The following is a 26,594-nucleotide window of genomic DNA, read 5'->3' as shown; positions in this document are numbered from 1 at the left end:
AAGAGACTGGAGGCATGGCAGGGCTTTGTTTAGGCTGCTCAGCCTCCCCGCCTAACAGCTGGTGTGTCTGGCAGTGCAGCAGTAGCAGCCATTTTCCAAGCGTCCTCCAGCAAGAAGCAGAGCTTCAGTTCTTGTTGTGAATATTTTTGGATACAGTGTTTTTGGTATGGATCAAAGAGAAAGCAGTACAAAGGGCATTTAAAGGGTGCTCCCCACTTTACACAATTTCACTTATGCACACAGGGGCCCTGAACACAACCCCCACGTAAATAGGGGACAAACACATCTGTATTTAATCTGCTATATGTTTGGGAAATTTGCTTGTCCATTTGCTATGAGTTTGGGGACACCTCTTAAGATATCATTACCAAATTTTGCGCAATGTTTCCTCACATCAAGGAACAGGTTTTCATCTGTGTTTGAATATACAACTGGATGCCATTTTGAATCAAGATAGTGCATCGAACCTTTCAAAACTGCACTGATTTGAACCACCAATTGCAAAACTTAACTGATTTGGGAATTTTGAGCTACGCCGGGTACAAGACTCCTATTGGAGAATGAGCATGATGCAGAGTAATCCTTGTTGTGCTACATGGCATTGCACTGCATCTTTGGTGATCAATCATAGCCGAGTAAGATTGTCTTCCATAAACACGGTTTTAACAATGAGACCGTGACTGTGGAGGCCAATTCTGGACCCACACGTCCTTCCACAGTGGGGACATTGGTTCCCGGGTGGGAGTCGATCCCGGTGAGGGTTTGCCAAGCGTGCCTTCCTCCTAGCACGTTTCTCCCTTGCGTTCTGAGTTTGAGTGTCTTCAAAGTCCATGACACCTTTGGTAAAGGCTGTTCTCCAACTGGAGCGCTTGCAGGCCAGTGTTTCCCAGTTGTCCATGTTTATACTACTTTTTTTTTAGATTTGCCTTGAGACAGTCACTATATAGGCAGCAGGTGGCGCTGTGGTCTAAACCACTGAGCCTCCTGGGCTTGCCGATTGGAAGGTCGGCAGTTTGAATCCCCATGATGGAGCGAGCGCCCTTTGCTCTGTCCCAGCTCCTGCTAAACTAGCAATTCGAAAGCACGCCAGTGCAAGTAAATAAATAGGTACTACTGTGGCAGGAAGGTAAATGCTCTGGCTTCCTTCCAGGGACGCGGACTTATAAAAAATATTGGGGGGGCCCGGGAAAGCTCATGAATAATAAATAAGCTCATGAATATGCAAATAAAGTGGCGCCGCCTCCTCGTGAGCGAATAGGGGAGAGCGTGCTGCGCCTATTAATCAGCTCCAAAGGAAATTGGGTGGAGCTTTTGCTCGGGAGGGAGGGCAGGAGGCATGCAGCCCGCCCCTCCCTGTGCATTTTGGGCTGGGGGAGGGGCGGCGATGGCGCTCTGCTGGAGGGGCGCCGGAGATTATTGGGGGGGCAGAGCCCCCCCAAACGAATTTTTGAGGGGGCTCGGGCCCCCTCAAGCCCCATGGAGTCGGCGCCTATGCTTCCTTCACGGTGTCCCATTGCACAGAAATGGCTTAGTCATGCTGGCCACATGACCCGGAAAGCTGTGGACAAACACTGGCTCCCTTGGTCTAAAAGCAAGATGAGCGCCACAACCACATAGTCTCCTTTGACTGGTCTTAACCATCCAGGGATCCTTTACCTTTACGTTTTTTACCTATATAGGCAGCCAAGTCAACTAGCACTACCTATTATTCTGGAGTGGACTTAGTGAAATTATTCCCTCATTATCAATTGTAACCACAAAGGCAAATGAGTAAGGAGCAGCCTTCCCATCAGGTTATTCTGCACCACTGAACACAAAGCTCATATGCCTTCAGGCTGGCCATATCCCAGAGCAAATACTGAACACAAGAAGATTCCTGCCAGGAATGCCAAAAGACATTTCAAGGGTCAGAGAACAAGGTGTGTGGGGCCAGTACATTCCTTTGTCATGGAAGCCTAGCCTGTATTGAGAGAGGGAGTGCTGGCACTTGTCCCCTTGTTGAGACTACGGCAGCATGAGAGCATTGAAAGCTTTGATACCACGTCATCTAACTTCCCAGCAAACCAATCAGAATGAATGCTCAACAAAGAGGTTGCAGGGAGGAACCCTAAGTGTTAAACATATTGTAGAGCCCATCTTAGACATAACATGGTTGGGTGTATCCAGGCCCCTGTTTGCTTTCACCGGGGGGGGGGGGGGTGGAATGACCCAGTCTGCAGATTAGCAACTTAACTTCCTACCCATGTTAAAACCACCAAAGACTTGCTAGAACTCAAGATCCTGTTTGGAAGTGTTGCAAGAATATTTGAACTGCTTGTTTATTCTTTGTGGACATCCAAGAAAGTTTTTAGCAACCCGTTTTTGTTTGGATTTATGTGTTTTAGTATGGTAGCCTGTGTTATGTTCTGGGTGTAACACAGGCTTCAGGTAAAAGTTTACAGATGCCTGAGTTATACTTAGTACCACCCTTCCATTAAAAATAAATTATCAGGGCAGTATACAGCTAGGGTGGCTGTGTTTTTACTTTACAGAGCAGGGTTCCTTTCTTTGAAGAGCTGTATGGTCCAGATCAGCATGAAAGATAACGGACCCTAAGAAAAGAGTGTTGCTGCTTGTCTAGGCCCAGTCTTCCCCACTATGGTGAGATTCATTGCCATACATTCACACACACACACACGAACATATGGAAGTCTGTGTACTCTTATGGATTGCCCTCCAAAAGTGGCCACTCCATTTACACTAGCAAAGCAAATCATCAGGCAGAATATGAAACAATTCAGCAGAAACAAACAAAACAGCTGGAAGCAAATATTAAACAGAATTTCAGAAGCCCAAGTTTATACAGAAGTTTTAAACAAAGCAGCTAACGGCATGAGGAAATGTAACCATTGGTTTCCATCTTGATTCTGGGCATGAAGTTTTAAGGTGTCATACGACACCTAGTGGTTGGTTCCACAAAAGGTAGCTCAGTCAAACAGAAAACCAAACATTAGCACCTCTTCACATTCTATTATCCATTGGAAGATGAATTAAAACAATGAGTGCTTCCAGGCATGTTTATTGTGGGATCAGTGCTGCACATGGCACGTAATGTGCACATGCCAGCCCAAATCACCCCACCCACCTCCCCATTTAATGCAGATTTACCCTTTTCCAGGGAAAATCTGATGGGGGGGGGAGTTGCTGGCAATGCCTCTTTTTTCAATTTAACCCCTAATCCAGAAAAACAGGATCATTTTGCCTGACTCCAAACAGAGCACAATCTTCTCCTGAAAACCTACAATGCTCACCCATAATGCAAAAAGGAAATGATGCATGTTTCTGAAGATTATGTAGGGGAGATGCACTTCCTGAGTAAATATTTTAAGATTATTAGAACAGCGCAATTCTACTCCAACATCCTGCCAACAGACCAGGAATAAACTTTTTTTTTGGTGGTGGTGCATACCTCAGTGTTAGAGCATTTGTGTTGCGTGCAAGAAGGTCCCAGATTCAACTTCCACCGCCTCTAGTAGGGCTGGGAATGTCCAACCTGAGACCCTGTAGAGCTGGGCTGCCAGTCAGAACAGGCAATGCTGAGCTAGATGGACTAATGTCCTGACACTATTTAAGGCAGCTTCCTATTTTCCTTTGATCTAGGACCTTGGTGTTACGTTCCTCCTTGCCAGCAATTGAGCTGCTCCAGTCCCTCTGGGGTAGCAGAGCCATCCTTTTCCTTCCTCATCATTCTACCCTTGGGATGCTTCTCCTCCTTGTCCACCTTGCTAGATGGAGCTTTGCCTTCCCAGGGCCTTCCCCACTCATAGACTCTCTGCAAAGGAGAGCAAAATCTCACTGTGAGTGATCAATTTCCCCTCTTCTCCTCCATAGCCTCAGGCTTGACTCCTTTCCCCCCCTCTTGTCCAGCCCAAGGCTTTGAAGAGCACATGGTGAAGTGGTTAGAGTGCTGAGCTGAGACCAGGGTTCGAATCCCCCTATCAGTTATGAAGTCCACTGGGTGACCTTGGACTTGTCACCATGCCTCAGCCTAAGCCACTCTCAAGGTTATGGTAAGGATAAAATTGGGATGAGGAAGAATCCTGTAGGCTGCCTAGGAATTACGGCACATTAACCGGGTGGCGCTGTGGGTAAAACCTCAGCACCTAGGACTTGCTGATCGCATGGTCGGCGGTTCGAATCCCCGCGGTTGGGTGAGCACCCGTCGTTCGGTCCCAGCTCCTGCCCACCTAGCAGTTCGAAAGCACCCTTAAGTGCAAGTAGATAAATAGGTACCGCTTTATAGCGGGAAGGTAAATGTCGTTTCAGTGTGCTGCTCTGGTGCCGGTTCGCCAGAGCAGCTTCGTCACGCTGGCCACGTGACCCGGAAGTGTCTGCGGACAGCCCTAGCCCCCGGCCTCTTAAGTGGGATGGGTGTACAACCCTAGAGTCGGACACGACTGGCCCGTACGGGCAGGGGTACCTTTACCTTTAACCATTTATTCAGGTGAACTGTCATCTTTAGTGTCTCAAGACAGTTACTGAACAATGGGAATGAACAACACCCAGCGCACCAACCTTCACGTAAAGCTAGTATTACCTTACTACAAGTCCAGCTACACTAATGATATATCATGATTAACTACAATCAGTCAAGAAGAAAAATAGTATACCACTGGTGTTGCACAGAGCCATACTGTATAGGTAATATTTTCTTTTTAACTTGGCTGTGTATATGGGCTTTAAGACACTCATGAAATGGTACTTCAGGTCTGAGCTTCTGAATATCCAAAGGGACTAAGATGTGAGCTTTTAGTGTTCTTCACCATCAAAACCATAAGGCCATAAACCAAAACCAAAAAATCAGAAAGATAGTCTCTTTGCAATCAAACTTTATTTTATATTCCTACAGGGCTAGATTTGTTGATCAAGATACAAAAAGTTCACTCCTTGCATTCTCAGCAGAAAATATTAATATCAGAGATACTTAAGGGGAGGGGCAATGTTGCATCCTAATTTTTGGCAATTAAAAAATGGGCATTATTCCCCAATTTTTCTAAAAGTCTCCAATATAGTTCTTCCCAAGGGAAGAGTTTCAAGTCATCTGCAAGTAACCATTATTGCTTTATGGCAGCTGGCAGGAGACGTATTCTACTTTGTGCTGATCTTAGTATTTCCCAAGAGGCAGAAAACCCACCAGCATATGCATTCTGGACTCAGCAGATAATTCCAGAACTTTCCCCATGCTGCCTCACCACTGAGGTACCAACACATTCCTAGCTTTGAATGTGGTTTCTAGCCATATCACAGCTCCACGAAATCTGGAATCATAAAAGTCCATCATCATATGGTCTGGTGACTTGGTATACAAAAAGAATCCCAACAGAAGAAAAGGCAGTCGAAGTGGCCACAGCAATGTTGCACCACTCATGTAACAACTTTAAATCCAGGCTTTGATTCTTCCAGGGCCTTCAGCTCATTATCCACGTCACCAGTCCAGTAAGTGTCGTACAAACTGCAAGAGAGTTCAGATGAGAGTTCAGACATAGGTACTGAGAAGTCATGCAAAGCAGGTAACCTCCCTTATCTGTAAGAAAGAAGCAGCACACACAACACTCTATTTCCCCAAGGTGAAAGGGCTTCCGATTGTTAACTTCCATTTGTACAGAGACAAGCAGTCTGGCTACTACGCCTGCCACCAATGGAAGTAAAACTTCCTTCAATATTAAAACTAGACAGAGGCTGTTCCTGATGAACAGACCCATGTTTCCAAAGAAGGAAGTCTAGGATCCATATTTTCGTTCAGGAGTACAGAACCTGTGTGCTTCCAGGTGTTGCTGAACTGCTCCATCTCCCATTCGTCCCAGACAGCACAGCCAATGTAAGGGGTTGTAGTTATGGATGTCAGAGGAATCGACTGAAAATGGGTCATTATGCAGGTTTCATTCTATCTGCTCTTAGGGGTTCAGATGCCATTTTAATTGGGGTGCACTTATTGACTTCGTCATCAGACCCACATCTCTGAAACGCCTTCCCCAACCTCATTCCCCAAGCCTATTACAGCACGAAAGAGTCACTTACATCAGGTACTTCAGGTTACAGTTGGGACTTCTCACTGCTTCGCAGAGCTTACGCACACCCTCATCTCCTATATGGCTGTAGCTTACATCCAGTTCTTGTAGGCAGGGTTTTCCAACGATGACTTCGGCAAGCTTATCGCAGCAAACCTCTGTGAGTTCCGATTGTCCCAGCCTAAGAAGAAGGGCAGAATAAGCACCAGACATATCCACAAGGGAGGAATATCCCTGAAGATGTCTCCTCTGCTGAACCCACAAACAAATTTCACACTACTGCCTTTTAAGCAGGCATTCAGCTAATGTGAAGAGGAACAAGGCCCTCCAGATGTTTTGAGACTACAATTCCCATCATCCCTGACCATTGGTCCTCCTAGCTAGGGATCATGGGAGTTGTAGGCCAAAAACATCTGGAGGGCAGAGGTTGAGGAAGCCTGCCTTAAGGCAAAACAAAGAGGCACCAGAATGCCAAACAAGGCAGCCCCCTCCCCTCCGTATTTACAGCAATAACACAAGAGTTCTAAGCTCAATAACGTTTTAGAAAAACCTTAACACATTGTTTTCAAGAGAGCAACAAATGTCTAAGGTGACTTACCAGAGGGATTGCAGGTTACAGCTGGGGCTCAGAACTCCTTCACAGAGATCAGTCACCCCTGCATCACACAGATTATTTCCACCGATATGCAGCTCTTTCAAAGTCCCATTCACGCTGAGAGCAGAGCCAAGGCTCTTGCAACAGGCTGAAGTCAAACCACATTCTCTTAGCCTATGGTAGACAAATAAGAATATCTCTGACAACTCTGCAGTGCAATAGGCCATCTAGGGTTACTTTTCCTTTCTGTGGAGTCAACGGACTCAATACACATCCATTATAACTTATTTAAATGGTGTCTGTTAGGCAACTTGTAACCATAAACAGATAGTAGATCAACATCAGGCAAATCGCTCCAGCAGAGAAATTAATAGACTGACTGAAGAAGGCAGGAGGATGGGCTGACAATTTTGGAATGGAATTATTTAGTTCCTTCTCCTCTGGAGCAGATTCTTCAACAGAGCCACCCTTGACTTATGGCTCCCTCTGAAGGGACACTAAGCTAAATCAGCTGGGAATTATATCAAGCAGGCTTTCTTCTCCTCTTAGGAATAGCCCAACTTTTCATATGTATCATTCACTTATTATACCTGTATGGCCCAAGTTAAGCCTTCTTGCACCTGACATCCTCCAGCTGTTTCAGACTGCAACTCCCATCATCCTGACCTTTGGTCCTGCTGGCTGGGGCTGGGGGGAGTTGCAAATCCAAGAAGGGGAGGGCCAGAAGTGAAAGTAGGCTGGCCGAGGTCATAAACTGTGTGGTGTGGGAGATGCTGTACTGCCAGACTGCTGACCAGTGGTGAGGAGTCTAGGAGCAGGCAAAAGGCTATCCAATCCATCTACTCAGCCATTTCCTAGCAGCCCTGATGACCTGGGCACTTTCCTTGCCTTGGCTGACCTCGCAGGAGAACTCAAACAAGCTCTGGTCAACTTGAAACACCTGACTCATAGACTTATTTGAAGAGTGTTGTTGCTGCACTCACCCCCTTAGTAGGAGTAGTTTAATATTTTACGGGTTCCCCCTCCCACTTCTCTATCTGGTTTTGGTCTGCTGATTTTCTCATGAAAGACAGCTGCTATTGTTCACTGCAACTTGACTTGGTGGACAAAAGTTGTATAAAGGGATCCTTATGATCAGAAGCTGGAATACTGTGTCATGCTGAAAGTCCTTGGAGCCGGACTGAGCCTCTTGATAGATATCCTTAATAGTCACAGACCCATCCTGTTTACTCATGACTTCCTTGTTACACCTGCAAAAAAAGCCACAACAGAAAAATAAGCCACCAGCTCCTTACCACAATGACTCAAGTTTAGATTTTGGGTCCTTCAGTCCTTGGCATAAGAACTCCATCCCTGCATCTTTTAGATTATTTCCAATCAGGCTCATCTCCTTGAGAGTCTCTTTGGTACCAATGACATTGGAGAGGTCCTTGCAGCCAGGCGCTGAGATATTGCATTCCCATAACCTGAAATAATAATCAAGTCACTGTCTTTAGTCACTGGCAAGATCTGAAGAGTGTGTTATAGAAACTTCAAGCTGTGTGTGCCGTTTGGAACCCCTGGAGTCCACATGAGCGAGACCGTTTGCTGTATTAAGACAAATCCTCATTAAGCAGGAGTAACAGACATCTCCAACCAAATGCGTGTGAGGCCTACAATGTAAACCCCATGTCAGCCAAACAGACACCTACTAGAAGCAAAGTGCATTTACCAATGTGTCTAAGCCTGAAAGGTCCAATAACTCCTTAGGGCAGGGATGGCTAACCTGTAGTCCAGCTACTGTTGGAATTCAATGGCCATCAGTCCCAGCCAGGATGGTCAATGGTCAGGGATGTGGTCCAACAATATTGGAAAGCCACAGGCTCCCTGCCCTTGATTATGTCAATAAGTGTGCATGCAATTTGGATATATGACCCTTATAAACCTCCACATTTTCTCCCCTGGAAAATTCACAAGTGAAAGAAGCAGCCAGTGCTGCACATGCAGAGTTCTACTGATGCAACAGGTCATCCCTGTCCTCCAACCCTCTAGAACAGATTTTGAGCATTTGCAGAAGGCTGCAGAGGAGGTAAATTCTGTTGTACAAGCAGAAGTCTATTGCACTAGCAAGAAGAGCAACACTGGATATGAAACATTTAGAGTTCCATCTGCAAAACTTGTTTGGCAAACATTTACTTGGAGTCCTAGGAATGCACATTGGTGAAAAAAATGATTTACGGAAGACAGAGCTTTTACCATTGATTCCTATTGGCACTGCAAGAGTTTTAAAAAGCATGTTTTCCAGGGCTGGGAAATGTACAGGCTTGCAGGAATGAAGTTTATGAGACTGAATTCTGCACATTTTGTAACATGAGCAGCTTTCAGGATCAGACATGCAGTTAAACAGATCTGGCTCCTACAACACACAATTCAGTATCCACCAGCACAACACAACCCACTATCTATTGCATTACAAAAAGGTACACATTTAGGAAAAAGTAGAAAAGGAGGTAAAAAAATTACAAGGGGCTTATAAATATATTATCAAAAAGGTACATGGAAAATATTTGAATTACACAGAAATTATTTAAGTGGCACAGGAATTCTTTAAAAGGTGCATAGTAAAAAGACACATTAACACTCACATAGGGGCACCAAAATACTGCAACCACAGTGACACTATTCGATAACCAAGAAAGATTATATATATATTTTTAGAAAATAGTCTGCTCTTGTGACAGCCTAGTTGACAAGCTACACCTGCTCTAGATAAAGCCACTTACCACAGCTTGCGTATTTTGCAGTTGGGATTCAAGGCCCCCTGGCACAAGAGGGATACACCTGCGTTACCAATCTTGTTCTCGCCTATGCAGAGCTCAGTCAAGGACGGCTTTGAACTTAGCACAGCGCTGAGGTCCCGACAGCTGGCAGGTGTGATGCCACAGCTCTCCAGTCTGCAGGAAAGCAAGAAGCCAAAGCACAAATTACGTTCCGTTCAGCAACCCTGCCCACAGCTGCTGCCGCACACTAGCAGACCCACACATTATTTCAATTTTGCCAAAACTGCAGTTTTATTGGCCAGTAGTGAAACGCCTTAGAGGCTTATTGAGCACTGCAAACTCCCCCCCCCAAAAAATGCTTATCGAAATGATTGTGCATCAAGAAATGCAGTGGAATATGCAGTGTGTGTGTGTGTGTGTGTGTGTGTGTGTGTGTGTTTCTATGCCATAAGATGGTCTTAGGAGAAAAGAAAACCTCCAATTGGTTTTATTTAGAAGCGGCATCACATAAATCTTAAAGGAAGATTCCACTGTAAAATTGCATATACAGTCGTATCTTGGCTTTCGAACAGAATGCGTTCCAGAAGTCCGTTTGACATTCAGAAACCAAGGCACGGCTTCCAACTAGTTGGACGTTCGGCTTCCAGGGCAAAGTTCGCAAACTGGAACATCTACTTCCGGCTTTGCGGCGTTCGAGTTCCAAGTTGTTCGTGAACTAAGCTGTTCGAAAACCAAGGTACAACGGTAACATGTCACACACACTGCCAAGACTTCTGCTTTAAGGGCCACAATTACAGCGGTTGCAGCAAGTAGCCATTGTTACACCCCACCCAAACCAATTTCTCCCCCCAAGTTACCCAGGAACCAGCTGAGCAGTTACAGAGAGCTGCTCCTTCTGCAATTTGTTGCATCAAAGCCCTCCACATGCATTGAGGGGGGAGCTCCCATTGAAGCTTCCTTCACTCGGCAGATAACCAGACTTTTCTTCTTAATGGTGCCCCTCACTCTGAAGGCTCATGAGAGCCATGAAGAGCTTGCGTAACTGCCCAAGCAGTTCTGATCACCGGCAAAAATGCAGGAAGCACGGACAGAACCAAAGAGGTGAGCGCTTCCAGAGCAGCCATGGAAGTTGCAGAAGAGACCATGGCTGCTGGTGAAGGATGTGTGGCAGGTGCAGTGAAGCGGGTGCAGCCCAAGCAAGAGGGGCTGAGCCTGGGGAGAGAGCCAGGGGTTGGAAAGAGAGGCCTTACTGCAGTGATTGCAGGTTACAGTTGTCGTCCAGCACGCCCTGGCAAAGCTGCTTCACTGCGGCATCCCCCAGTTTGTTGTTGCTCAGGTTGAGTTCCTTCAGGGATGGCTTGGTGCACAGGACAGAGCTGAGAGCCTCCACGTTCTCTGCTGAGAGCTCACAGTACTCCAGCCTATAGGAGAAGAACAGAAAGACCCCCCCCCAATAGATAAGAAGGAGGCTCAAACAGTCTGGCATTTTCAAGCACAAAGCTTCCTCCTTCTGAACACACATCTGGTCCAGCCCTCCACAACCTGGTGCCTCCAGAGGTTTGGGGGAGCTCCGTTGTCCATCATTCCCACCCAGGATGGTCAATAACCAGGCATGATGGGACCTGTAGTCCAAAAAACAACTGGAGACTCCCAGGTTGGGGAAAGCTGACCTAGACACAATGATTGTTCATGGAATTGTTCTAATGCGTAGTTTATACTTTAATGTTTGTGTTGTTAGTTTGTATACCTGTTGCTTAAGAAGCTTATTTTGGCATTAAGCGGTATATTAATTATTATTAATAGTAAATATTTTCACCCGTACCAGCTCTGATCTCTCAATCTCTCTTGGATATTGTTATCAGAAAGTGTGTGTAGATCTGAGAAAAGACACTGTACAAAACACACTTTGTATGACTTTTTACAAGCAACTGGGGGGTGGGGAGGAATTGTTCACCATCAGCCTCAGCTGTTTTCATCCAGCTCCTTGAGAGTAACCCACGACCATGGCAAGATGCATCTGAGTTCGAAAAGAGATGCTTTCTAACTTGAGAAATCTTCTCAGCCAAGAGATCTTTGCTAACAAATCTAGTAGTCACTTACTGAAGCTTCTCCAGCTGGCAGTTGGGATCCAAAAGTCCCTGGCACAATATCTTAACTCCTGCTGTGCCCAAACTGTTGTCTCCCAGGTGAAGCTCAGTCAGGGATGGCTTGCTGCTGAGCACAGAACGGAGACTCTCACAGCAGCCTTTGGTGAGGTTGCAGTTCTGCAGCCTGGAAGAACAAGGCAGAGTTATGTCAGCCTCCCTAAAACTCTGTGTTTGCATAAGACTATAACCTAAGCTTACAACTATAAATTCTCTGCAGATGATACTGATGCCCACGGGGAACCAAATATTAACGCTGCTGTCTTTTGAGTATGCAAAGGCCATGTATGTCCCTTAAGAGTTATCTCAAGGGCACAAAGACAGACAAAGCTTCGCCCACCACAGCTCCTTTATGCTATAGACCCCCTGCCCCCCTTGATTTTTGTCTGCCTTATAGGTTTACGGACTGGCTTAGAAATGTTTGTTGGCTTTTGTTCGATGCAACACAAGGAATCCCACAGCAGAAAAAGAATCCCTATACAGTGTGTTTCAAGCAGTACCAGCCCAGCAGGTATGTAGAAAAAATGCTGCCTAACAAGTCATAACACTTAACAGAGTTTTCAAGAGGAAAAACAGAGGAGCCAACCCTCTGCACTCCTCTTCTCAGTCATGTAACTAGAGACACCATCCCCTCCACAGTGATATTTTCTATATCTTCAAGCCATGTGTTATAACTGCAAACTGTGGTAGGAGAAAACAGCCTACAATGTCAGAGACTGCACTGCACTAGTGCAGCCCAGACTGACAGGGGCCATTTAAGTCATGAAGCCATAAAGCCATATGATCAGGAAGGCCGTAATTGCCATTTGAAGACCAGCCACATTTTACTAGAAGCCACTTTCCAGACTGCTCTCTGGGGTGCTGGTGCTAAAACCGAAACACATTGTTTCAGTTGTCAGAATGATCTAATGAACACAAAGCCCTCTTGACACTTGAGATGTTCTTTGATCTGCTACTAGTTTCATATTCCCAGGTGCCCAGTTTCACTTCACCCAATTCAGGAGTAGTCACAGAGATCCGTTCCTTGTCCCATATGAAGCCAATAAGCACATGTGAGCTTTGGAAGGTGTGAGAGCTGGAAGAACTCAGCATCTAACCCCAAATAGGTAGACAGACAGACAGACAGACAGACAGACAGACAGACAGACAGGAGCCCAAGTTCTGCAATCTAACCTATTGGATCACTGTGAAGGTGAATCAAGGTGTGGCAGTTGTTTTAGAGCATGCAAAACAGCACCACTACTTCTGGGCAATGTTGGGGGGAAAGACATTTTAATGTATTTTTAATCTCCTGTTGGAAGCCTCCCAGAGTGGCTGGGGAAGCCCAGCCAAATGGGTGGGGTATAAGTAATAAATTAAAATATTATTATTATTATTGATTTCCCCACCTACTTGTATGCCAGCCTAAGCAAATGGTTTGATTATAGGTTAGCAGAGGTCCCCCAGTCCAGCTGCTCCAGGAAAAACTCATACAGTGGTAACTTGATGGGAAGAATATAAGAAGCAGAGACCACAGTTCAACAATAGCAAAAATAGTTTAAGCCCAAAAGGAATTCTGAGCCACTTTCTTAGCCAGAAGGGAATTTATCACTGACAACCTTCCTACTGTGGACATTTCCATCTGTGGAGACCTTCGGCTAACAAAACTTAAGCCATGACAGATTGTAGGAGATTTACCATAGTTTCTGAAGGTTACAGCTTGGACTCAGCAATCCTTTGCACAGCAGCTCTACAGCAGCATCTCCCAGTTCATTGTTGTTCAATTTCAGTTCAGTCAATGTTTGCTTTGTGCTCAGAAAGGCGCAGAGATCTTTACAATGGCTAGCTGATAGACTACAGTCATCCAACCTGAGAATGAAAGGGAAGAGGAGCCGGGTGTTAGCTCTAACAAACCAGCTGAGAGAAATATTTCTCCTCTACAGAATTCTTTTTTCCCTTCCAACCTGATTTGGAAGACTTCCAGAACATTTGAACAACAAAAGGTGAAATCCAACATTGTCTGTCTATCAGCAAACTGGAACCCTTATTACAGCAGATTCGCCACATACTCTTAAGCAGTGCTTTTTCTCTAAAAAAAATGTTTGTGGTACTCTCATTTTGAATCAAAACCACAATTTTATAGTTCAAATCAGGGGGGGGGGGGAATTGACAAAAGTACAAAGATTCACAAAATGTTTAGGGGTATGTGTACCTCTGCGTCCTCCCCAGAAAAAAAGCACTGCCCTTAAGCCTCCCAAGCACTCACAAAATAAATCTGCAACAATAAAATAATTCAACAAGCAATATGATTTTCAAATGAAACAAGAGCAGACAAAAATGACTGCTGGTTAGAAACAATTAAGTTAGACATTGCTTTCATTCCAATGCAGCACTATGCCAAACCATGGCTTACAGCAGTGATGGCCAAACTTGGCCCTCCAGCTGTTTTGGGACTGCAATTCCCATCATCCCTGGTCCTGTTAGCTAGGGATGATAGGAGTTGTAGTCCCAAAAAAGCTGGAGGGCCAAGTTTGGCCATCACTGGCTTACAGGAACAAGCCAAAATCATATATGACTTGCTCCTTCCCCTCTGTGTGCTGCTGCTGCCACGGTGAACTTGGGCTTGTCTCTCCCAGACAAACCATGAGCAGTTAACCAAGAACAAAACTTGGTAACTGATAAATGACAATGTGAAATCTGGTTGTGAGGAGCATCTCTAGGTATTTTGGGGCCAGGACAATGTTTTCAAGCAAGAATTACACCAGCTCAAGTTCCATCGGAATGGAGCCCTTGCAGTTGTGAGACCTTATCATACATGGGTTTCGCTGACATTTTACTTACCTGATGGTTTTGTACTGGCTCAGGGTTGGAAGAAGTTCCTTCCAGCTGGACCCACTGAGCTCTTTGGACTGGATGTCAAGGTCCATTTTTGATGCAACAGCTGGAGAGAAGGGAGAGAGAGAGGGGTATTATTTTCCTACAACAAGGGTCAAGGGGAAGGCTATTGTTCCCATTCAAACTACAGCATTTTTGTTTGCTTTTCTATAGCAGAAGCCACTATGCTGCCCTCCACATGTTGATGAACTCCAACTCCCACCAGCCTCTGCCACCAAAAATGATGAGTGCTGGCAGCCCAACAGCAGCTGGCGGCCTCACTGCTGGCTATCCCTGGTCTACAGCATTTGCAGCTATTTCAGCTGCAAGCAAGAATTTCTCAAAAGACTCCACTTGCTCAAGAACTAGCCTCCTGCTGAAAGGTACTGTTTGTGGCCGCTTGCAACTTAACCCAAAGAGGCCCCTTCTTAACAAGAGCTGATGCAACAGCCCGAAAGCACACACATGAATCATGCAACGCTTCTGTCTCTCTGCCGACAGCCGGTCTTAACCACATTTACTAGAAGTGAACCTCTGAAGGGCAATGTTTCAACATTTGTAAACTTTAGCCCCATTCTGAAGGCGACTACATTCCTGATCTGCACAGCCTACATTTGTAGTGAAGATGCGAGTTTAGAGAGGGCCCTTTATTAAATGGAGCTGGCACTACGTGTACTCTGCAACTATTTGGTACAGTGGTACCTTGGTTTATGAACTTAATCCGTTCTGGAAGGCCGTTCTTAAATCAAAGCATTCTTAAACCAAGGCATGGTTTCCCACAGCAGTGGGGGACTCAATGTACAAATGGAACACACTCAGCAGGAAGCAGAACATGTTCTACTTCCAAGGCAAAGTTCACAAACCAAAACACCTACTTCCAGGTTTGCAGCGTTCTTAATCCAAGTTGTTCATAAAATAAGCTGTTCTTAAACCAAGGTGCCATTGTACTGTTAATCTGGACCCAGCAACTGCACTGGGTTTAACACACACAGCACAGCAGCCACATTAGATACGCCATTTATTTGGTAATTCACGATCTACATCTTATGTAGCTCTGCCCGTATGAGCAATAAAATTAATACAAAAGATGGAAAATTCCACCTTCTGTTCCAGTTCTCAATAGATATAAAAGGTGTATTGAGAACCATACTGTGATGTCAGTTGATTCATTTTGAAAGTGGTTTTTTTCAGGGTGAGTGTGTTTTTTCTTCTTTTCTTTCCTGATACTTGCTCTGCTTCATGTTCTTTCTCTCACCTGGTGGCCACAAGATCTTGGCCTGCTGTAAGTATGACTCCCTATATTCCTTGGGAGAGATGGCTTTAAAAAAGAAAAAACTTCATGAGATCTTCTCATAAACCTCCCACATCACACTTGGTTTGGTCCCAAGGTTAGGCCAAGATTTCTGATATCACTTTGCAAAGTGATATAACTATTCTATCTTTCGCTCCAAGGGGTACACGTTATAATCAGCTCAGTACCGTCACAAACCACTCCCCTGAACTCCAGGCATTTGGTACCTTGGGGTTTTTTCCCCCTTTTGAAATTTCCAAGTGAAATTTGATATAAGGTTAACCAGTGCTTTTTTTTTCTATAGAATGAAGTTGTTACAATAAGTGCCACACTTTTAGCCTTTTATGGGGGGGGGATGGTGCTGGTACTGTGTACCTTTCAGTACCTCCAGGAAAAAAGCACTGAGCTTAATTATTCTGGGTTGAAGTGCTGTTACGAGACATTTCTGAAAGCTGATTCACCAGTGAGCTGGCAGAGAAAGCAGGTTTCATCAGCTCCAGAAAACCCAACCCAAATGCCCAACCTAACGACTGGATCTTCCCAATATCTTTTCCTGGAAACAACACAGAAACAGACTCTGTGAATACTTGTCAAGCAGGTCACCTGGTATTAATATTGCCATGCCTCAAAAGCTAGCAACATTAAACAGTTTTAACGAAGCACTCACCTATGTGCAACTCCCTCTCACCTCCCTTTTCATAGTACAAAGCAGACACTGGATACTGCAGCCAGGAAGGGAAGTAGGACAGGTGAGCTAATGGTGCTTAACCGCATATTCTTTTTGTAGGCTGATAAACTGCACGGAGGGGACGCAGGTGGCGCTGTGGGTTAAAGCCTCAGCACCTAGGACTTGCCGATCGAAAGGTCGGTGGTTCGAATCCCTGCGGCGGGGTGCGCTCCCGCTGCTCGGTCCCAGCGCCTGCCAACCTAGCAGTTCGAAAGCACCTCCGGGTGCAAGTAGATAAATAGGGACCGCTTACCAGCGGGAAGGTAAACGGCGTTTCCGTGTGCGGCTCTGGTTCGCCAGATGCAGCTTTGTCACGCTGGCCACGTGACCCGGAAGTGTCTCCGGACAGCGCTGGCCCCTGGCCTCTTAAGTGAGATGGGCGCACAACCCCAGAGTCTGTCAAGACTGGCCCATGCGGGCAGGGGTACCTTTACCTTTACCTTAAACTGCACGGAGAGACTCTCAAGTCTTGGGGAGGTATTTGGCCATATGGTATTCACTTCCAAGTAGTTCCACTAGAAAAGTTTGAGTAACCAGTTTACTACTGATCACCTTTAAAGTAACAGACCACATTGTCAGCATGTTGCTGGGCATATCAAAGAAGGAAGCATTCCCTAGAGATCACCAACTGTGCCCATACAATGCTTCCGGCTTAAACCATCTGCCTGCAAGAACCTTGCAAATTCCAATGTCACTAGAAATTGACAGTCCCTTCCATTCATAGAGTTGCAAGGGACCAAGGGGGTCATCTAGTCCAACCCCCTGCATTGCAGGAATCTTCCACCCAACATGGGGCTCGAACCCACGACCCTGAGATCAAGAGCCTCGGGCTCTACCGACGGAGCTTTCAAACCACATCATATCCTCCCACTTTGCACAGCTGAACGTTTGCCTCTCTCCAGGTAACTTTGTACCTCAATTTGTGCACTTTGTTGTTTCATCTGTCAAAACATGGCAATGTGTATATAAAGCTCTGGTGGCTTCCAACTAGAAAAAGGAAAAGGACCAGATCTGCAGATTCCCAGAACTCGGGGCACAGATTCAATGCTTCTCCAATGTTACCGTTTTATTGCCTTCTGGAGGGACACTCTTGCACTATAGCACAATGAAAGCATGCGCTCACACATGGAGCATTTGAGGTGTGGAAAGTAGCAGGATTTCAGGAAGAAGAACCAATTGGAAATGAAGCAGTATGCCTACCCCAAAATCTCAGCAGGCACAAACCATATTGAAAGTGGGGTCATGTATCATCAGCCCTATACCATCATGAGCCCAAATCGTAATGAATACACAATAGAAAGGACACCTGAAGCCTGTTCTCTTTTCTACCCCCTACTGCGATGGCCGGAAGAGACCACTAGTTTCTAGACATCAGCTATTTATAGCTGAACACACCCTTTTGGATAATGAGGCATCTAGGGATTTTCCATCCTTGCAACTCTATTCCCTTTCCCGTTTACATCATGTATGCAAATACAACATATGCAATGCCTGCCAACTCCCAGTCGTTAAGAGGAAAAACATACCAGGTTGATAGGCTTCACTCAAAGGAAGCTGCTGGTTTTTGACAGCCATTATTTTACAATAGCACAAACGATGGTTCTTCACTTGTTCCAGGGATGGGAAATGTGTGGGTGTCCTTCTCTTTGGCTGTTGGCTACCTCCTACCACCCTTAACCACTGGCAATGCTGACTGGGACTGATGGGAATTGGCATCCAGGGAGCCACGGGTTCCTCATCTCTAACTTATACCAACAAAGAGGTGGCCTATATGGTCCTATCTAATATGATACGATCATAGAGGTTTATCATAGAATTGTAGAGTTGGAAGGGACCATGAGGGTCATCTAGTCCAGTGTTTCCCAACCTTGGGCCTCAAGCTGTTTTTGAGCTACAACTCCCATCATCCCTGACTAGCAAGACCAGTGGCAAGGGATGATGGGAATTGTAGTCCAAAAACAGCTGGAGGCCCAAGGTTGGGAAACACTGATCTAGTCCAATCTCCTGCAATGCAGGGATCTTTTTGCCCAGTGTGGGGTTCGAACCCATGACCCTGAGATTAAGAGTTGCCACAGACCTACTTGTGAAAGCAATCGGCTCATACTTTATGCCTCTCAACTGAACAGTCAAGAGCTCCAGCTTGCGGGGTGGGGAGAGAAACCAAAGCAAGCATTGGGAGGCTGGTTGTAAATTGCCTAGTAGTTGTGAGTTGCTTTTTATCTAGATGCCATGAACAATTAAAAGGAAATTCAGCGAGTTTGATCCCTGTGTTAGAGCATGAACAACAGCTGACAATAGGCAACACGGGGGAATGCCAACCACATGCTTTTCAAAACTGAAGCGCACTGCAAAACACACAAAACCTCAGGTCACAAAACAGCCTGATGCCAGCAGTTGAGAAAAGCTAGCTAATGAAACATAAAATGCTGTTCACAGAGAAAATTGACATTCTTTTGGAACCATATAAGTACCAGATCCATAGAGCTTAGGCAAGGGCCTTTCAAAGCCACCAGGCCCAGCCCTCTGCTCTATGCAGAAAACCCAGAGCGGGAGCATCCCTAAACAGACCTGGGAGTCTGGCTTCTGCGTGAAAGAGACAGATCCTGCCTTCCCTCAGACCAGCCTTTGCTAACCTGGTTGCCTCTGGGTCTTGCTGGAATACAGCTCCCTTCAGCCCCAGCCAGCTCACCTAACCAAGATCTGACACCCTCCAACTTCAGCTCCACAAGTTGGCAGCGGAAGGTTTCCATGACAACCTCCAAACACACAAAACACACAGATCACTGGTGCCATTTATCCTCTCAAAGGATGAGAGCGGGGAAGCAACAAAACCCACCCATTTCTTACTGTGTTGCTACTTTGAAATGCCACCACTGTCCTTGCCAAATGGGAGGGGGGAATCCTCCATATACCTACCCAGTGCGAGTTCTTCCACCACAAAGCTTTCAATATATATATTACTGTTATTATTAAGAAACTGAGCCACCGCAGCACACTTTTTGCCATAGTAAAGGGGCAGAACTTCCGGGGAAATTAAAGTCATGCTACTTTAAATCGGGGAGGGCGGCTATTACAGCATACAAATGACAATGAATTGAGTTTATTTCACTGAAGCCCGAGAGCAAGTACTCATTCCTAGCTAGGAACCATTTTCCCAGCCCCGATCGGCCACTTTCTGCAGTGTCGGGCTCAGCAAGGAAGAGGCTGGAGTGCCTCCCTCTTTCCTTGCGACACAAACGCGTCAGAAGCGGGTTAATTAAAAACAGGAACTCAAAACCAGCCTTGCTTTCCAACCCCGCTGCCTAAACTAGAAATCTATTTTTTGCGCGCATCTCAGGCACCTATGACACCTGGTTTAAAACAAAAAACAACCACCCGACCACGCAGTACTTGGTGGCCAACCCCAATACCTTGAAAAGAGAGCGAGGTCTGCGCTTACTTACCCGATCTTCGGCCCGCGCGGAGAACCAACCCAAATACAGCTTTGCCGAAGCCAAGCGCCAGCGCCGCCGCCGCCCGAAACGCAATAAATAGCTTCTCGGCCAACCCGCCCCTAACGGGAAGCGCTGGAACTAAGCTGCCTAGCCGCGCCTCCTTCTGGGCGGGATCGCTCGCCCATGGAGCCGGCTGTAGTAATTAGATGGGCTCTGCTTTCCCCGCAACCAAGACGGAGCCCATTCTGTTTGGGCAAGCTCGACTCCCAGGGCGCCATATGAGGCTTTCCCAAATGTGCGGTGACGCATTAGTCTCCCCTTTGGAAGAGTCACCGCAGCAGCCACAGGCGGAAGGGAGTCCTGCTGGTTTTCTACGAGTCTCCTTGTTTTTACAATACCAGAGGTGCGAACGCCTTTGCTAAGAAGATCTGGGATAACACTCTTGCTCTGACTTGCTCAGACTCTGTAAATCGACCTCTCGATTAGGTTGTCACAGCCTTGCTTTCGACCAGCAGTGTGACATTCAAGAGGTGCAGATCCCCCCATGTCTGCATTGCCACACTGGGAGAAGATGCTGTGCCTGTTGTCTGCCTGGAGACCTCCCAGAGCAAAAAGCAGGAATCCTATCCCAGGTTGCCAAATTGCCAAAATTCAAAACTTATAAATTTGTCACACACACCCTGAGATTTTATTTATTTTTTAAGAAGTCCAAGCAAACAAGGTTCATGTTTTAAGAACCTGATTCTGGAAGGCTGACCTTTTCACAATTTTCTCCACAGGTTACTTTTGAAAGCATGTCTTTATGCTTTTCTGCAAACAGATGAGCGTGTGCAATAAGCAAACTTTTGCCCACTGTCTTCTACTTCCAAGCATGAATTTTCACCCACAACACTGCAATATATCCCATCTGTACAAAATAGGTCCAGTGATAACCTTCTGCATTGAGAAAGAGGGGGCCATGCTGTTCATCTCCTCTAACTGGCTAGGGGTGATTGATAGCTTATCCTAGTATACACACTGGAAGGATGCCTCTTTGAACTCAGCAGGCCTTACTCCTAAGTAAAACATGTATAGGATCAGTATAGGATCAGGCTGCAAGTGTGCCCTGGAGATGCTCCCACAGAGGAATAGTAAGTAGAGCAGAGGAGCATGGCAGCCAAAACATTTTCATGAACACATATAACTAAATAAGGTTTTCAAAATGGGAAGGCGCTGCTGTGCTGAGAGAGCATTGCTGCTGTTCACCATTTCTGAAAAATAGCTAGAAGTGTACTCTTGCCCAGAAGAGGTATAGCAGGGTGTGTAAAGGCGATTAAAAAAAAATCCCACCCAATATATAGCATAATGCCAAAGACAATTTCCAGGAGTCCCTCAGATAAGCACGATTCATGTTATGAGGCAAATAATGTAATGTTCATACCTGACGCATAAAGTCGTAGAAGCATCTCTCCTCTTCCATAGCAACAAAAATATAACAACAACCTAAATAACTAACAATTTGCTACCCATTTATGACATTCAAAATCTAGAACCTGAGGTGGCTGCCTCACACTGATAAATGGGAGAGGAGGCCCTGGCAACTGCCACCCCTTGTCCCCATGGGCATCCATACATGGAGGTAAAAATCAGCTGTTCTTGTTTGTCCACAAACCTACAAAAAGATGGCGACGGAGCTGATGTGGGCCAGGGAACACTGATAATTGTCTGTCTTCTCCCTTCTCTACTCCTTCTGCTTATGTAATCAATTTCAGACCTAGCCCAAGGCTGCCAGGTCTTTTCATACAAGCCTCTTTCAGAAATCCTCAGTTACGGTAATTAAGTGCCCTACACTTTGTCCCCCTTTGGAAGCACCTAGCTTTTTACCAGAAGGTTCTTCCAGTTGAATTTGTTTCTGGCCATTCATGAATCCCATATTCTGTCCTGGTGTATCCTCCCACAGCCTTGGACTGCTCCCCGTCCATACCTGTTCAACAGTGTGGTGACCTTCATTAGTCTTAAGTAATTCCTGACATCCTTTTAAAAGACAACTGCCTATGAAGGAAATTCCAGTTTCCTCTTTTCGTAAATGCCTCCAGCAAAGATTACTTTGTTCTCTGATTTCACAAGTTCTAGTTCCTCCTACAACCGCCTGACCTAAGGAGAAGCAAAGGGCTGTTCTTCAGCTTTGCAGCTTGAAACAGGTACCGGGTGGAATTCAGTGTTGCATTATGTTGAACAATCTGTCTGCGCAACCTTCTTGGAGAGTGTGAAACAGGAGTGATGGAGGAATGGGAGTTGTGAGACGTGGTGCTCTTCCACACTTCCACTTGCCCTGCCACTTTCCTCCAGGAAACCCCACCGTTTACTGCCAAATTAGAACATACATCAACCAGTTTTTCTATGGATTGACATTTGTTCTGATTCAGCAGTAAGCAGCGGATTTTCCTGGAGGAAGCAATGGGGCAAATGGAAAACCTCTCAGACCCATGTTTTCTAGGCACAGAATATGCAGAAGTGTGGATGAGCTCTTAGTGCAAAAGGAAGAAATTTAAAGAGCTACAGGAGAGTCTGTTAGGGAGGCAGATACAGAGAGAAAGGTTCTGTGAGTATGCATGTCCATGGGCTTTTTTAGGGCTGGGGAAACCAAAATAAAGCATTGAAAGGGGGAACACCCTATTCCATGGGTAGGCAAACTAAGCCCCGGGGGCCGGATCCGGCCCAATCGCCTTCTAAATCCGGCCCGCGGACGGTCCAGGAATCTGTGTGTTTTTACATGAGTAGAAAGTGTCCTTTTATTTAAAATGCATCTCTGGGTTATTTGTGGGGCACAGGAATTCATTCATTTCCCCCCCAAAAAATATAGTCCGGCCCCCCCCACAAGGTCTGAGGGACAGTGAACTGGCCCCCTGCTGAAAAAGTTTGCTGACCCCTGCCTAGTCTCTCACCAAAAACAACAACAACAAAAGCCTGAGCAGAATTTTGCCCCCTAGCTCAGGTTCTACAATTCTAGAAACTTGCTCATTTTAAATGATAACTGGGGATCTGGAGATTATGTTTCACCAGGGGAGGGGAAACTGCTACATGTTTGTGGAATACCTGTTTGGCTCCAGTAATGCAGGCTATGCACCTCAGCTCTGAAACACCAACATATTTATGTACTTAACACCGAGACTTATGAACTTTGGCCAGTTTCTTGACAAAAGACATTGCATCATAGCACAGATGTTAAACTTCTTGCTGCAGTGTATGTAGACTCACAAGGCTCTGACTGATAAGGTCATCCCATCCCATTCAAAAGCCTTATGATTTTAACAGCATGATTATTCAAACCATCTAAATTGGAGGACTTGATTTTACATACTAAACTTCTTGCTTCGGTGTGTCAGTGCTATATTGATTTTAGCGTGGCTGTGCCTATGCACACTGAGAATAAGTCCCATGGAATTGACTTGCACCAAGAAGTCTATTATTGAGCAACCTGAAGCTCTTTGTGGCAGTGACTGGCTGGTGCGAGAGAGTGGGTGGATGTTATTCTGCTTGCATCTTGCTCCTCCTTTGTGCTGGGCTGTAGCAGCCACCCAATCATTCTGCCCGGACACTGAAGTCCAGCTCCGAGGGCCTTCTGGCAGTTCCCTCCTTGTGAGACGTGAAGTTACAGGGAATCAGACAGAAGACCTTCTCAGTAGCTGCACCCATTCTATGGAATGCCCTGCTGTCAGATGTCAAAGAGTGGCAACAATTCTGAAGAAGCCTAGGGGCCACATTCAGGCCCCAGGTTTCCATCCTTGCCATAGGCACCTGGTTGGCCACTGTGGGGAACAGGATGTTGGCCCAGCAGGGCTCTACTCAGATAAATCCAGTCCCTTTGGAATAAATGGGGCTTTGGCTCTTACTTTTTTTTCTAGACTGGGGCAATTGCTATTGAAAAACTGTCCTGGCAAATCTGCTGAGTAGTGGGGTACAACTCTTTTAAATAAACAAAGCAGGAAAATGTTCCCTGTGTCCTGCATCACAGTGGACACTATTTGGGTATGAGGTGGTGGCCTTAAGAAACATTAGGAAGCTACCTTTAACCTACTCAGACCATTGGTCCATCTTGCTCAATACTGCCCACACTGACTGGCAGCTACTCTCCAGGGCTTCAGACACGGTTCTCTCCCAGCCCTACTTAGAGATGCTGGGAATTGACCTTTTACAACCATGGTTCCCAACATGGGGCACACGCCCCACAGGGGGGCAATTTGATTTTTAAGAGGGGCAATTCAAGAATGTGTTAGACCAAGTTAATGGCCCTTTAGGCTTCCTCCACCTGAATCGGAGTTCACTTTTTGAATAATAAGAATTATATGTCGCGCGGGGGGGGGGGTAATCAGGATTTTAGGTGGGGCGTGGCCAAAAAAAGGTTGAGAACCACTGTCCTACAAGCAGAGCAGATGCTCCCCACCCCACAGAACGTGCGGGGGCGGGGCTTCTCCTTCTCTGACTTATTCCGAGCGCTAATCCACGAAGCAGGAAACGGCGTCCTCACTTTCTAATGACTCATCCATCCCAATCCACTTCTCCAGCCTCATCATGAGCTGGCACTGGAAATTAGTGCGCCATCCCCGGCTGCTGCAGGCGGCTTGCTGACCGCGCCCTTCTTGCATTCGCTACCGAAACTCCTAAGCGCTTGCATCCCTCGTTGGAGAAATCCCAAAGACGCAGCGCCCTAAGCCACGGCGTAGCAGGAAAGCATCCGCGTTCCTCTAGCGGCGGCCTGCGCTTGAGGTCAACAACCGAACAGAGAGCCTTTCTTTTTTGCACAAAGAAGCGCCATCGCGCCCTTTTATGACCGCCTTGGCCCTCAGATCGACTCTCTGCGCGCATCCCTCTCCAAGCCAGCCGCCCAAAGCTCCTTTAAGCACCCCCAGCTTGCCCAGCCTGCCATACTTACTGCGCGGATCTGCCTTGGCAAGGAAGCTGCTGGGAAACGTCAGCCGGATACTTCCTACTCTCCGCCTGCTGGTAGCCGCGCAACCGCCAGAGTTTGGGCTCCGCGCGCTTCCGCATTGCCAAATCGCGAGGAAACGCCTTGGATTGGTTTTCTAACGGATGTATGCCCCGATCCTTCCTTCCTACACGTGTTGGGGGGGGGGGCAGGATCAGCAAGAGACACGCAGCAAGGGTGGCCAGGCTAGTGTGTATGAACAAGTATAGTTCTTTAAAAGAAGCGGGGGTTAAGAAATGGATGCTGGAAAGTAAAGGGACTGGAAGCCCCCGCTGTTAGGTATTGATTGCATTTATACCCGACCACTTTCTCGAGGGGGCGCGCATGGTTCTCCCCTTGCTCACTTAATCCCCGCAACAACCCTGCGAGGTAGGTTAGGCTGCGAGGCTGTGATTGGCCCAAGGTCACCCAGTGTGAGCTTCACGGCCGAGGGGGGCTTTGAACCCTGGTCTCCCCCAGTGGTTTTCCCGGTCTGACACTCTAACCACTACACCACACTGGTTCCGCGTGATCACTGATCCGCTCGGATTCCGAGTACTGGAAGCAACGTCAACCCTTTACAGACACTTTTGCTACCTACCGACAGCCCTGGAAAGGCAGGGCGCATGCGCACAAGCTGGTCCAGGCCTGCTGCTGGAATGTTGTAAAACTGCCGCAAGGTGGCAGCGTGCAGCTTTCTCCGGCCCGCCCCTTGCGTGGCCCGCACTGACACAGCCGAGGGTTTTCTCTACCCTTCCAGTCACGCGCCAGGCTTAGTTACAGCTCCACGACAACTCCTGATTGGTTGGAACGGCAGCGATTCAAAATGTGATTGGCTGCTTGTCGGAAAGGGAGAGTGTTGGACTGTTTATTTGGAATTCTCCGCTGAAGGCTGCAATTTCCTCATGCGGGCGTCTGGAATGCGCAGCTACCAGCAGCCTTTCCTCCTCGGCATCCAGTTTCCTATTCAAAAGAGCAACACCACCTTCCTGTCATCCAGCCGCTCTGCAGCAGGTGCTGTCCAGACAGTGAAAGCGGATTTTTGCATAATATGTCTATAAGCAGCAGCAGGGTGCCAACACTTATATAAAATATTTGGCAGGGCAGGAAACCCCCGCTCCACATAATCGATCACATGATGCGGTGCACAAATACCATTTGAAGGGCAATGCCCATCAATTTAGCCGCCCCCCAAAAAATATGTTATTGGGGCAGGCACAAAGCCCCCTCAACCCCTAGGAGTTGGCTCTTGTGGGGTTGTGTTTTATTCATTCATTTTTTGACCCAAGGAACTCCAAGGACATGGCTCTCACCTGCCCAATTTATCCTCCCCATAAGGCTGAGAGACAATTGCCAGTTCAAGCCTTCTCAGTGAACTTCTGTGCTGAAAACAGACTTGACCCTGGACCTCTGGAGTCCTACAGTCACTTACCAAGCAGACAGCGCACACATGGAATCTTTAGACCATAAGCCTGTGGGAAGGGCATGTATGATTTTTAATTTTTGTTACAGTGCCTAGCAATTTTAGGCATAACAAAGACAACTATTGAAGTGGGTGAGTGAGCCTTCAAGTAAACTGGTCACAAGCTGTTAAGGGCTTCATATATGAATACTAACACACTGAATATGGCTCGCTAATAAATCATCAGCCAGTCCAGGTATAACCTTTGAAATGGAAATCCTGCCAAGGTTATGCTTCACCTTGAGACAGCAACTGATGGTCTGTATTGTTTTTCTGGAAGAGTTATGATTATCTCTGCTAAGTGAATAGCAATTCATTTGTTTCAGCATTTATTTTT

General features: G+C 46.5%; 1 protein-coding gene across 2 annotated transcripts; it reads right to left on the bottom strand.

Annotated features, from left to right (window-relative positions):
• Nucleotides 1-4,851: 4,851 nt before the first annotated feature.
• RNH1 (ribonuclease/angiogenin inhibitor 1) lies at nt 4,852-24,897 on the bottom strand. Of its 2 annotated transcripts, none has more exons than XM_081919601.1 (10): nt 24,763-24,897; nt 14,366-14,465; nt 13,223-13,393; nt 11,502-11,672; nt 10,652-10,822; nt 9,405-9,575; nt 7,938-8,108; nt 6,646-6,816; nt 6,058-6,228; nt 4,852-5,491 (listed from the first exon to the last, which is right to left on the bottom strand). In XM_081919601.1, the coding sequence occupies exons 2-10, from the start codon at nt 14,449-14,451 to the stop codon at nt 5,404-5,406; spliced, it is 1,371 nt and encodes a 456-aa protein (XP_081775727.1). In that variant the 5' UTR covers nt 14,452-14,465; nt 24,763-24,897; the 3' UTR covers nt 4,852-5,403. The 2 variants fall into 2 exon arrangements, with proteins under 2 accessions (XP_081775727.1, XP_081775726.1); XM_081919600.1 differs by lacking the exon at nt 24,763-24,897 and adding an exon at nt 19,860-20,011.
• Between the last annotated feature and the right edge of the window lie 1,697 nt (nt 24,898-26,594).

This window comes from Podarcis melisellensis (assembly GCF_964234715.1).
Source record: "Podarcis melisellensis genome assembly, chromosome: 1".
NCBI classification, from domain to species: Eukaryota; Metazoa; Chordata; class Lepidosauria; order Squamata; family Lacertidae; genus Podarcis; species Podarcis melisellensis.
Note: the sequence above shows the minus strand (reverse complement) of the source record. Positions and strands in the feature narration are given on the sequence as shown.